This window comes from Pseudorasbora parva, chromosome 17 (genome assembly GCF_024679245.1).
Source record: "Pseudorasbora parva isolate DD20220531a chromosome 17, ASM2467924v1, whole genome shotgun sequence".
In the NCBI taxonomy this organism is placed as follows: Eukaryota; Metazoa; Chordata; class Actinopteri; order Cypriniformes; family Gobionidae; genus Pseudorasbora; species Pseudorasbora parva.
The window spans coordinates 2,872,541-2,886,374 of record NC_090188.1 but is presented as its reverse complement, the minus strand read 5'-3'; the positions used below and the strand labels follow the sequence as shown (position 1 = coordinate 2,886,374).

The following is a 13,834-nucleotide window of genomic DNA, read 5'->3' as shown; positions in this document are numbered from 1 at the left end:
TATGTGTGTGGGGGTGGGGTGGTTCAGGTTGTGTCTATTTTAAAATGTTTCTATCCGAAGAGGACCAGAGGGTTAAGCATCTATAACTAGAGGCACTTCATTAAACAAAGTTATATTTTAATAATACATGATGCAACCATAACCATATACTCTAAACCTAATTTTCTTTAAGTATCTCAACCCGCAAACCATACCTGTTGGATTTGCAATGAATCAATAGGTTACAAAACAAACTAGTAGATACTAGTATAGCTGTCAGCGTTTAAGTAGAATTTAGTCCCGCCCTGGAGAGAAAATTCGACAGAAATCTTTCTAGAAAGTTCAGTTTGTGGGAGGTGTGTAAATAAACAATTATTGCACAACACAGCTTACATTTAAAGTCTATATTTGGACGTTATAAAAATGGGCACTGGCACTTTAAGCACTAATAACAAATATATGTACCTACTCAATAACACCACATATATACCACGGTTTAGATTTTTAAACTACAGATCACGTGATTCAATAAGATTTAAATGCCCTAACCACTGACATATCAATGACTAATGACGTGTGTGTTAACGGAATCTGTTAAATGACCGTTAAAACTGAGATTGTCAGTTAATTCATAGCAAACGGTGTGCTTGTTTCAATGGCAAGCTCTCAAAATATAATACAACTAGAATAAAATGACATGAATAAGACCACACACACATACTGCAACAAGTATATGTCATTAGTTCGCATAAACACCGCTACACAAGAAGATATGTCTGCACACACACACACACACCGCGTTTTGACAGCATGCGAGTGTTAGCAAGTCTGGTTTATCTTACCTTTCGGTGTGTAATATAATGCTCCTCTGGACGTCACCAGCTCAGGTGCAGGGCTTATGTTTACATGAGCGTTAATGCGGATATATTCTGTAATGTCATGACAGTCTGAAAGAGCGCCAGCAGCCGGGCACGCGCTTAAATACACACAGAAGAATGAACGCGAAGCTGCTGTAATATTCTAGAGCCTTTCAGACATACCGGATGTGACGACACACGCGGAGTTCCTGCGGTGCGATTAGAAATGTTAGAAATACACATAATAATAATAAAAATAATAATAATAATAATAATAATAATAATAATAATAATAATAATAATAATGCAAAAAAATTAGCAAGATCTGTTGAAGATTTCTGATGACATTATGTTTTCTTGTTGTCAAGTAAATATATATATATATTTCGTTTAAAAAAAAAAAAACGGTCTCCGTTTTGTAAAATCTAGGCTTTATCTAGCTACCACCAAAGCTAGGCAATGCTTCAAAATAAAAGTCTAGACAATTTCAATGTAAATTATTATTTGGAAATTATTGCTTTACATTAAGTTTTTGTTCTCTATTCTTAGATCTATTCTTTAAATCTAAGGACAAGGCTTTATCTAGCCACAGCCACAGTTAGGAAACTCTTCAAAATAAAAGTCTAGATTATTTTAATGTGAATTATTATTAGGAAAATATTTCGTTAGAATAATAATATTGGACCCACTTTATATTAGGTGGCCTTAACTACTATGTACTAACATTTTAATTAATCATCTGATACAATGCACTTATTGTGTTTTTACATTGTACTTACATTTTGAAAATAACTGCATGTAATTACGTCTGAAATTAATTTCTGTAGTTACATTTGTAATTACACAGTTGGCAGTTCCCTTACACCTAACCCTACCCTTAAACTTAACCACACCACCACACCTGTCTCTAACTCTACCCCTTTCCCACCTTATTACCAGCAAAAGAGCTTTGCAATACAATTTGAACACAGTAAATACATTGTACTTATTTTTTGATGTAAGAACATAGTGGCATAATAATAATAATAATTATAATCATAAATAATTAACAATATATGTTGTGTCTGTTGAAGATTTCCGATGACCTTATGCTTGTTGTCAATAATACAAAAATAAAATTAAATTAAAGCTGCAAGCAGCATTTAGCGGGGTTCAAGCATTTAAGGCCTTTAAACAGTTAAGGTCTTTTGTATTTAAGGCCTTTAAGCATTAAATTAATTAAAACTGAGATAAAATGAAGATCTGAGCATTCATTGAGGATTTATTAAAGGGTTTCGGGGACACTTGGTCAAGGCCACATATTGAAATGACCCAATTATAGCCATGCAAATGCAAATGCCAGTCATTTTGGATAATTATTGACCTGTCAGGATGAGCAGATCTAACAAATCATTTGAACATTATACGATAATAGATACAAAAGACCATTTACAACAATTACAGGAAATTAACCATAGCAAACGCATCAAAGCTTTTATAGTTATAGCGCCACCTATAGACCAATCTCCATAAAAGTTTGAATGCTTGTTTAGAGTCACATGTCACATTTACTTTCTCAAACTATTTTTGAGAAGATCTAAACATTTATTGAGGAGTTAAAGGTTTAGGTACACTTGGTCAAAGTCACATTTTGATATGACCCTATTATAGCCATCCAAATGCAAAAGTAATTTTTTTGGATAATTATTGAGAATGAGGACATATGTCATGGTAGCTTGCTGTCACGTGATGAATTGGGCGGTGTCTGAGCCCGTCCACCATTTTGGGATCCTACGCTATCGGTTGCCAGGGGCAACATTGTAAGAGCGATACAGAGATCGGAGCAGGAAAGACGGCTTGAGGAATTATCATCACCGCGTTTAAACGGAGAAATGGAGGCCTCTTACAGGGAGAAACTTACTACCAGCGCCAGGCAGAGGTATTTAAGCTGGCTGAGATCAAAAACGTCGACCCATACGAGCTGCCTGCAGCACAAAGACCTAATGTTAGACGCTTTACTACCTTCCTGAAATGTTTCTATACATATATTTTCTGTGCATTCTGAATAATAAATAAATAAATCTCCCCACTATCCTGCAGCAGTCCAGTGCTCGTCCTCTCAGTAAGAGTTTTTCTCGTACTGATCATATTTAATACCTGTTGAGTTTTGATTTCTAAATGAATTTGACTAATAAAAAGGATCGCTTGTGTGTGCTGGTGCTTTTAGTCCAGCCTTCTTAAGTAGAATAAATGCTCGGTACGTGCCTTAAATTAATGTAACGTTAGAGGAAAATTTGTCAACTATAGGCCTACTTTGAATATTAATTAAGCGTTTTGGGCATAAACATGTAAATTACATACAGTAAAATGATTGATAGTGAAAATGACAGAATAGTGATCAAAATGTTTAATACAAATAAATAAAGGATCGTATTCATCAGGTGTTACACACTTCAGCTTCGCGGTCACGAGTTTAGACGATGACTGACACCCTGTGGTGAATTATAGCGTATGTTTATCAGCAGCTGCTTTCTCAGCTCGGCTTGGGTGGATTAAAACTTCATGTTACATTGAGTTTAGAAAATGTTGTACTTAATAATCATCAGAATATCTCTTCTCCAGTCTCTGTCCGAATCCACTAAGGCGAGTACTATCCTCCCAAAATGGCAGAAGGGGGAGGATTCCGGGATCTCTATGGGCGGGGCACTGTGTCGTGACGACATCTCATTCTCAATTGATCTAGAGAGTCAGAATGAGCAGATCTAACAAATGATTTGAACATTATATGATAACAGATGGAAAAGGCCATTTACAGCCAATAAAGGGAATTTACCATAGGAAATGCATGGTTTTAAAGCTTTTTAACAGTATAGCGCCACCTATGGTATGATCTCCATAAAACTTTGCATGCTTCTTCAGCATGTTATGCCACATATACCCAACAATTATCGTGAAGTTTTGAGTTTTCCCTTAGTATTTATAGGCTTTTGAATGTATTTTGCCACACCTCTTTTCTAAATGCCCCTGTTATGGCCATCCAAATGCAAAAGTTCAACTTTTTTTTCAAAGATGATTGCTCTAGAGAGTCCAGAGAATTGTCCTAGACTGGTTTGGTTCCAATCGGGTAAAAAACCAGGGACTAGTTTGCAAAAGTAGGTTTTAACATAATTGCAAATATTTAATGAACGATTTGATTGACAGCAATGGCTCTAGAGGCAAAGTTATTTAACATGAGGAGATCTATCAATTGATATGCATATGGTGTGGATATGTCAAACACCACGTGATTACAGAGCCATAAAACTCGTTAGCGCCAACTAGTGGTTGATTTCTTTCAAAATTCTTACAGACCTCTAGGGCCATGAGTCAAACATGCCCATCAAGTTTCGTTCTGATTGGCCTCCGTTAACCTTGTCTTATAGGTATCAACTTCATTGGCCGATGGCGGCCATGTTGATTGAGATACGCTGATGTCCTCATATACATACATGGGGCCTTGGACCAAGATACTGCATACCAATTTTCAAGTCAATCAGACTAACAGTCAGGTGGTTATAGCCGTTTTTATGTTTTTTTAACATTATAGCGCCACCTAGAGCCCAATCATCGCGATTTTTTTATCGTGACCAAAGATTGAGCCCATACATAAGTGCACCAAGTTTGGTGATGATATCTCATTTCTTTCTTAAGTTATAGCCTTATTAATAAAATAGGCTCCGCCTTGAACGTCCATTTTGACGCCCCTTAGCAAAATTGAATCAAAGTTTCAACTTTTTTTCAATGATTATTGATAATCTGACTCCAGAGAATATTTCTGCACTGGTTTGGTTCCGATCGGTCAAAAAACCAGGCACCAGTTTGCAAAAGTAGGTTTTTCAAAAAACCCAAAATATCTCAAAATTGGCGCCTGAAGAGCGAGCCAATCCGAGGCATGCGTCTGGTCCGTCTCGAGCCAAGGATTCCAACGATATAAGGCACTTGAGGCTACGGCCGACGGTCTATGAGTTATGAGCCGTTTTGCGCAATTGATCGCTATAGCGCCACCTATGGGCCAATCTGGCTCATAATTTGATGACCTCTCCTCGATTTTTGTACTACCTATTGGGCAAGTTTCAAGTCTCTAGCCCTTATGGTTTGGTCTGCACGATGCGTTTTACGGCAGAATAATAAACCGGCACAAATACAATAGGTTTTCAAGCACTTTGTGCTTGAACCCCTAAAAAAGCTTTAAAAAAACAACTGGTTACAGTTTTATAATATCTAAGAACAAGGCTTTATCTAGCCACAGCCAAAGCTAGGCCATTCTTCAAAATAAAAGTCTAGACAACTTCAATATAGATCATTATTTTGAAAATATCACATTCTTTTTTTTCTCTACTCAGTTTTGTTCTGTACTGTTAGATGCATTTTGTTTGTTTTTCTAGTTTCAGTATATATATTTTAATTATTTGAATCAGATTTTTTATTATTTTTTCATTTATTCTTCTATTTTATATATTTTATTTTCCTTATCAATCATCATATATTTATTTCAACATTTTTTTAATTAATTAATTTCACACTTTTTTCCCCTTTCTTGCACACCCGTGGTCTAAACAACAATCACTATTATTGCAATTTAATAATTTTAGGGCAAAAAAGATTGCATTGGTTGTCTGAGATTTTGTTAATTAGATAACCACTTGTATTTGGTTCCGCTTTTTTTGGTGTGTGTATGTATGTGTATTTATAGCATCCATATTTTGAGTTAAGACATATGCAGTAAATTGACATAAGCAGATATTACATTTCCCTGATATGGATGTATGATATACATGTGCGTACAACAAAGAATTTTCCCTCTTAAAAGTTTAATTTTTGTCTCATTTTAAGTGTGCATATATGTGCTTGTGAACACTGCAAAGTCCAATTTTCATTCTAAATTACCATTACATTTTCAAAAGTTTGATTAAACTTAATTATTGGACAGGATTTTTAGCCACATTACATCTCTATTATAAAACAAATAGAGGAGAAGGCATCTTTTCATCGACATTTATTCTATGAAAACACCCATGCGTATTATGATCACTGGAAAAAATGTACCCGTTTATGTGAACGACTTTAACATCAATGAAACGCAACAAAATGCATGTGTACTCTGTAATAAATGATCATGTGACTCTCAAAACAAACAAAAAATGCAGAGAAATTATAGGCGGTCGAGGTAGAACTAATCATAAAGACAAATAGTTGCATATGTGAATGTTTGTGTAAATTAGAGAAAGGTGAATTTAATAAATGAACAAACATGATACAAACCTCAGTGTTAATGCACAACACCAAAACAAGCTACAACAGAAATGTTGCATTTTTATTAAAAAAAAAGAAAAGAAAAGAAAAAAACACTATACCAAAGTGCATTTGTAAGGTCGCAAGACAATAATTGTCTACATTCAACGAGGTAGAGCAAAATAACACTTGCTTGTGTTGGTAAAAACACTGTTTTCTTGTGCAAAGTTACTTCAAACTCCCATGATGTCTCTCTGTAAATAATAATGCAATGAAGTAAACTCAACACAAGGTAGTATTCCGTGGGAAATGCATGACCGCAATATTATATTGCACATATGATTTAAATAATCTTCACTCTAGTCACTGAAATTAAAAAGGATTTAGCAGCTGAAGAGACTTGATTCAAGTAACGTTTAAGAGCAGTGTGCGGCGTTTGCAATCCCACAGTTGCTCACACATAAATACAAACTCTCCCCTGTGCAGTGGATAGTGTTGTCAAAAGTGCCGATCGCGATATCAAATTGGTGCGGAAATGTTAAAAATGTGTCGCTTTGAGCGCTGTCGAGCGGAATCGTAAACACGTCTGATTGGCCATTGTGCTCACGTGCTCATCAAATATGTCTGTGATTGGCTACTGCGATCAGCGCTTCACAAACATGTTGTAAAAATACATCAATGACGCTTTTCACAGAACGCTTACACAGATTGCTTGAATGCAAGTGTCTATCAGCTGGTTGATGCCTGCTTGCGCTTTCAAAACCCTTTCGTGTGCTTTCAAACGCTCCTGTGTGTTGATCATTGTTGCCTATCACGGGCACATCTGATGAGTGTGTGAGCACAATGGCCAGTCAGAGGTGTTTACCATTACAGCTCAACAGCACTCAAAGCGTCACATTTTTAACATTTCAGCAGAGGCGGACAGTATTGAAATAGTTTTACTTTCCAAGTATTTTTGTTTTTCAAGTATGTGCACTTTATCAGTGTTCTTCTTTGGAAAACTTTTACTTCGCAACATGCCAAAACATAATATTATACTTTGTACTGCAATACATTTCATGTTGAATATCATTTAATACTTAATTACATTAAAAATGTGGTGCTATATACTTTTACTCAAGTAATTCAAGTAAAAAAGTACTACATTTTTAATGTAATTAAATATTAAAGGTAAGAAAACAACAAATTTTATTTATGAAATGAAGTGCAGTAAAAAGTATGACACTTTATATTATGCTTTGGAATGTAGTGAAGCAAAAGTTTTCCAAAGTAAAACACTGATGAAGTATATACTTGAAAATGTACTTGAGTAGAAAGTAAAAGTACTCCACTACTGTCCGCCTCTGCATTTCAGAACCGATTTGGGATCGCAATCTGTACTTTTGAGCACTTTAGCAGTGGAGCGGTCCGATGCGTTCATCACCTGTCGAAGCAGGGGTAGGCCTGGTAAGCCATGTTGGGCATGTTCAGCTTGGCATCCATGTTCTGAGTCTGTCCGAGCCGCAGAGGCGCAGCGGAGGCCGTGTGTGTCAGGTATGTGGCCGGACCTTGAGCTGAAAGGACCACTGGCTGGTTTTGCTGCATGTACTGTGTGTTCGGCCGCTGCATGTACTGGTGTAAGGACACACTCTGACCCGGGACGGGATAAACCGTCTGTGCCGGCGGAGCGCTCGGCTGCTGGCATTTCGGCTTGCTCGCTTCCTTTACGTCACTGTCGTGAGCACTGAGAGAGAGGGAGAGGAAATTGTGGTGTAATGACGTCCAATATTCATGGCATCCATTTTTATTTTTTAATGCACATTTGTACACACAAGATCAGGGAAATGAAGTGAGGTTGTAACTCTTACAATGAACAATAACAAGAAACAAAACAAAAAAGAAGAAGAATAATGTTCTGGATTTACATCCATCAATAGACAGAGAAAGAAAAGCATAATATAAGGTGAAGACATATCTTTGAATAAATCTTCATAATGCATCAAAAAAATTCCACTTTTTTGTTATTTATGAGTTTAAGCGATGAAATAAGAGTTAAATTCAGCAAGAAAGAGAGGAAAGTCTTAAAGGGGTGGTTATATGTGATTTAACTAAAGTTAAAAAAAGTCAGTGTGTAATGTCGCTGCTTGAGCATAAACAGTATCTGCAAAGTTACAGCGCTGAAAGTTCAATGCAAACGGAGATCTTGTCTTGTAAAGTTACGGCAGTTTATTGCCTACAAAAATGGCCGCTTTGGACTACAACGAGCTTCTTCCTGGGTTGGTGACATCATAAACCCTCGCTAGTCTCGGCAGATGTGACTTCTGCCCGTAATGGGAAGGGGCGTGGCTTCCGGCAACCTGTGCTTGGCACTTCAGCCAATAAAAATACAGGAAACTACATTTGGCCATCTAACCAATCTAAGACCATTGCGTTTTTCAGAGGGATGGGCTTCATAGAAGCAGGAAGCAAACGAGCCGTTCAAAGGACAGTGGAGACAGCGGTGTGGAATAAAGGGAGAATAGAAGAAAAATATGGCGTATTTTTCTTATATTTTCTTTTTTTTTTTTTAAAGAAGAAAAAAAAGTATTAAGATATGTTATACTGCACCCCATAAACACAACCAAGCCTAGAAAAAAAAAACATGGAACCGCCGCTTTAAATTGGGGTTAGACAGAAAAGATTTAATGAGGTCAAACCAGTGCTATTTTAGATACTTTGGAATAAGATTTAATGTTTTCGAGTCAGAATAAATGAAATAGCATTAGACCCTCCCATTTAATATTTCTTAAACCATGATGCTTTTTTTTTCAGACCAGAAAGTGCCACTATAATACCACTTTTGATCAATTTAATGCATCTTCGCTGAATAAAAGTATTCTTTTTTCTTTTTAAATCTTATCTAAATCTACTTTTTTTTACTGTATTTTTGATCAAATAAATGCAGCTTTGGTGAGCAGAACTCAGCAAGCAATTTTGCATTTAAAAAAGAAGTTCAATAGCTGTCCAAACACATACAAATTTGGGCTGTTAGTGAAAATTTAAAAGACCTCTAACCCAAGTATACACTCGTCATCTAGAGCAGTGGTTCTCAAATCTCGCCACTGCACATTTTATACGTCTCCCTCATCAGACACACACACTTCAAGTCTTGTGGTCTCTACTAATGAACTATCTACTGATCTAGAACATGAACATGTCAAAGAAATGAAACCAAACGCCTTGTAATCACTGATGACTTTGCTTGCATTATGGAATATCATACATCTCACAAGTTATTTTGGCAAAAACGACATGTAACCAAACTCAAGGTTATTTTGGGTTACTACGGACTATAGTTAAAGGGTTAGTTCACTCAAAAATGTAAATTCTGTGATTAATTCCTCATGTCGCTGGACCCGTCAGACCTCCGTTCATCTTCACACACAGATGAAGATATTAGTGTTGAAATCCGATGGCTCAGAAAGGCCTTCATTGACACCAATGTCATTTCCTCTCTCAAGACCCATAAAGGCACTAAAGACGTCGTTACAAAGCCCATCTCACTACAGCGGCTCTACAATCATTTTATGAAGAGACCAGAATAGTTTTTGAGCGCAAAAAAACTAAATAACGACTTATATAGTGATGGGCCGATTTCAAAACAAAGCTTGGAAGCGTTATGAGTCAGTGAATAAATCGATTCACTCAAAATGTTCATTTTGAACGGAGGTCTGATGGGTGTTGACATGAGGGTGAGTAATTAAAAGTCCTGTTCTTTGCGATTCCATCTTTCAAACCTTAGTTATTGTGTAATGTTGCTGTTAGAGCATAAATAATACCTGTAAAATTATAAAGCTCAAAGTTCAATGCCAAGCGAGATATTTTATTTAACAGAAGTTCCCTTTCAAAGCCTACAGCGAGCGGCCGGTTTGGACGACACCGCTGCACTTCCTGCTGTAATGACGTCACTAAAACCGTTTGTTGACGAACCCTCCGCCCACAAGAACACGCAACAAAGGGGGCATGAAAAGGAGGGACTTCATAGAACAAGGAAATCATCAGGCCGTTTTTAGGACACAGGTAGAAAACAGCGGTATACAGATAAGTAAATTGTGTGAAAAATACTGTGTTTTTTTACACGCGAAACAAGAACTTACGTTATATTGCACACTCTAAACATAATCAATAATTTTTGGGTGAACAAAGCCTTTAACCGAAAATGACAGTTGCTTGCTGGGAAGAGACTTCTTTCAAAGCATCACAATTTGTGTTACTTTTAAGTTACCGATAAAAACCCAGGTCAAACTCACATTAAAAGTCTCTCCACGCAGGGCAGCAGCTGCTCCCAGGAGTACGCTGACAGACGCTGGAAGCGCGGCGGCCAGGACGGAGACAGACGCAGGATTACCCGTGAAGCCGCCACACACGCCGCGGCCACCAGGGACGGCACGAACCGCAGAAACGCATGGTCTTGACACAGAAAACAAACAAAAAACAAATACCTTTTTATTAGTACAAAAGCACAGAAACATTCTGATTCTGTATATCATGGAGTTCATATTAGAGGCTGACATTTTTCCAGGAAACCTGCGGGTCACGGAAGTCCCACGGGATGAAATCACGTGATTGGGATGGGGGCGGATTTCCGGGACCGGGAATCATAAGAACACTATGATACCATCTACACAAATATACCGTTTATATAAATTAACTATCCGTTTTAATTTTAAAACTCAATTCTAGTTGCCCTGTCTCTTTAAGCTCTCCTGTGTGCTTTGGTGTGGCTGGTTCAGTGAATGACGAACTCCACACCCGTAACAGTTGCTGGTCAATGCCAACCACCAATAATAAGAGAAAGGAGGCTTCCCCATGCACTTTTTAGCTGAGAAATCATCACCAAAACTGAGTCAGACATGAAAGCTATGCTGCAACGACTACTGTTGGAAAACGATTCCTCAGTTGAGCTCAGCGACATTTGACTGAATTAACCAAAAAGAAGACGTGAAAACGGCATAAGCTGCCAGACATTTACTGCGCATGTGGGTGTGTGCCTATGTTTGCATAGATGATTTACGTGGAATTGAATGTGTGTGCATCGTTATTATATTGAACTAAAAGCCATCTTAAACAAAAAACATTTTGAGTTTTTGTTCAACTGTGCATGGGCATGCTGTGATCAGTGAATGTTTTACTTTTACTGACAGATTCTGGACAAAAACAAAACACAGGAGTGGGAGGGAACGGGAGTCATTTCTCTGGGATTGGGACGGGACAGGAATTTTTCTGTGGGAGTGGGGCGGGAGAGGTTTGAAAAACTCACTCCTATGTCACCCTCTAGTTCATAAACATGCCACAAACACTCAACAGGTGAGTATAGGACTGGCCGCCGCACCTTGTAGAGACACCTCTAGGAAGTAGTCGGCGTATTTCGACATGTACAGCATGGTCTTCTCCATGCAAGCCATCGGCCAGCCGTCATGCAGGTCGGTCTCGTTCACGGCGACTGGCAGGTAATACTCGATGAAGTGGGCAGCCGTGGGGAGATACAGGTTCCACTGAAACGACTCGAGGAGCAGCAGCTCCATGTGCAGGAGGGCTTGTTTGGTCAGGACCAGGTTCATAGAGCTCATGCAGCCCAGACTGTTCAGTGTCTCCAGCTTCGGGACACGGTCTTCTCTCTCTTCAAACTTACCTAGATAACAAAAACAGGAGTGAAACGTTTGCAAATCATTCTACTTTTGTCATTTGATGTACTGCAGTATCTTCAACTAGATGTCTGGGAGAGAAATGTAAGCGATGTTTGCACATGATTATTGTATATTCCAATGTGGGGTGCGTTGTGCGGGGTTCCTTTCAATAATGATTAATAGGACTATAACTCTTACTGGCCAGAAGCAAGCAGGACAGAGCGACCATGTGAAGCTGCTGCACTGAGATGTCATAGCGGTCCATGAACAGGTCCAGCAAATAAACAGCCAAGTGTCTGGCGGCTGGGCACAGCTTGAACCGATTGCTGACTATAGCGATGAGGTCTGCAAAATATCGCCTAAGGCTCAGTTGTGGGGACTGGCCTTTATATGCAGGCAACCGCAGCTCCTGAAGGACAATTAGAGACAAATCACACTGGAAATTAATTTGTTCTGGAATACTGATTTTTGCAATAGCCAAGTTAAAAGGGTTAGTTCACCCAAAAATGAAATTTATGTCATTAATGACTCACCTTAATGTCGTTCCACACCCGTAAGACCTCTGTTCATCTTCACACACAGATCATCAATGTCACATGATTTCAGCAGTTTGACACGCGATCCGAATCATATATCAATACGCTCATTCATAACGGTTCAAATATTTGTTTGAGGATCGAAAACAAACACGGAAGAGAAGACAACGCTGAATAAAGTCGTAGTTTTTGTTATTTTTGGACCCAAATGTATTTTGGATGCTTCAAGAGACTAATTAACCCACTGATGTCTCATATGGACTACTGTGATGATGTTTTTATTCCCTTTCTGGACATGGACAGTATAGTGTGCATACACTTGCATACGCTCTCGGACTAAATATAAAATATCTTAAACTGTGTGTGAAGATGAACGGAGGTCTTACGGGTGTGGAACGACATTAGGGGGAGGAGCTAATGACAAATTTCATTTTTGGGTGAACTAACCCTTTAAGTTACACATAGATACATCCATGCATGCCGATAAGAAAATCTTACTGCATTGAAGATTTTATTATCAACTGAACTGTACAATAGCCAAGATGCATATACATCCATTCAAGTTGCATTTACATGAATGCAAGCATAAACAAGATTATTGAATGCATGCACATGCAACTTTACCCAGTGCATGCACATGCAACTTTACCCAGTGCATGCACATGCAACTTTACCCAGTGCATGCACATGCAACTTTACCCAGTGCATGCACATGCAACTTTACCCAGTGCATGCACATGCAACTTTACCCAGTGCATGCACATGCAACTTTACCCAGTGCATGCACATGCAACTTTACCCAGTGCATGCACATGCAACTTTACCCAGTGCATGCACATGCAACTTTACCCAGTGCATGCACATGCAACTTTACCCAGTGCATGCACATGCAACTTTACCCAGTGCATGCACATGCAACTTTACCCAGTGCATGCACATGCAACTTTACCCAGTGCATGCACATGCAACTTTACCCAGTGCATGCACATGCAACTTTACTGAATGCTAGTTACATGTATTCAGTAAAGTTGCATGCATGCATGCCATACATTATAACAACCAAATAGACAATTTAATTTCCATAACAATTGTGTAATACTGATTTGTGCAAGATTTACACGCAGGCATGACATATTCAGTGGCACCAAATACCAACACAATGACAGGGATACAAACTTTGTAACGCAGGGCCTGATAGATGTCCTCTGCGAGTTCTCCTTTCCACCACTGACCCTCCAGCTCCATTGGACTCCTGGAATATTTGAGGTTTTAAGAACAGATCAGCTTCATTGAGCAATGCATTCCATGACAAATCAAAGCCTAAGCGTAAGCAACAATCAGCACTGATGACGGGGAGACTGAGGCCGCTGAAGGTCTTGATTGGTCCAACACTCTCCTCAATCAAGAGCAGAAGATAACACGCCTGAGTCTTCATTGTGCACAACAGGTATTGAGTCAAATCAAACCAAGGCAACAATAACAAGAACTAATGACCGGAATAGGACTAGCAAACTTTAACCTAACGCCACTATACACCAATTGTTCGAATAGACGCGTGTCAAGTTAA

The 13,834-nt window shown here is 38.5% G+C and overlaps 2 protein-coding genes across 6 annotated transcripts in view; both read right to left on the bottom strand.

The window, feature by feature from the left end:
* The window catches only part of herc4 (HECT and RLD domain containing E3 ubiquitin protein ligase 4), a 46,214-nt gene extending 45,191 nt beyond the window's left edge, over positions 1-1,023 (bottom strand). For all 5 annotated transcript variants that reach the window (XR_010898782.1, XM_067422140.1, XM_067422141.1 and 2 more), the window contains exon 1: positions 822-1,023. The gene's annotated coding sequence lies outside the window, so the exon portion shown is untranslated. The remainder of the gene's footprint in view (positions 1-821) is intronic.
* A 6,348-nt stretch (positions 1,024-7,371) lies between these two features.
* ccnj (cyclin J) overlaps positions 7,372-13,834 on the bottom strand; it is a 6,663-nt gene continuing 200 nt past the window's right edge. The window contains exons 2-6 of the mRNA XM_067421480.1: positions 13,444-13,519; positions 11,930-12,140; positions 11,437-11,736; positions 10,355-10,514; positions 7,372-7,809 (exon numbers count right to left, since the gene is read on the bottom strand). Of these exons, the coding sequence (XP_067277581.1) occupies positions 7,506-7,809; positions 10,355-10,514; positions 11,437-11,736; positions 11,930-12,140; positions 13,444-13,512 (1,044 nt within the window). The 5' untranslated portion in view covers positions 13,513-13,519 and the 3' untranslated portion in view covers positions 7,372-7,505. The remainder of the gene's footprint in view (positions 7,810-10,354; positions 10,515-11,436; positions 11,737-11,929; positions 12,141-13,443; positions 13,520-13,834) is intronic.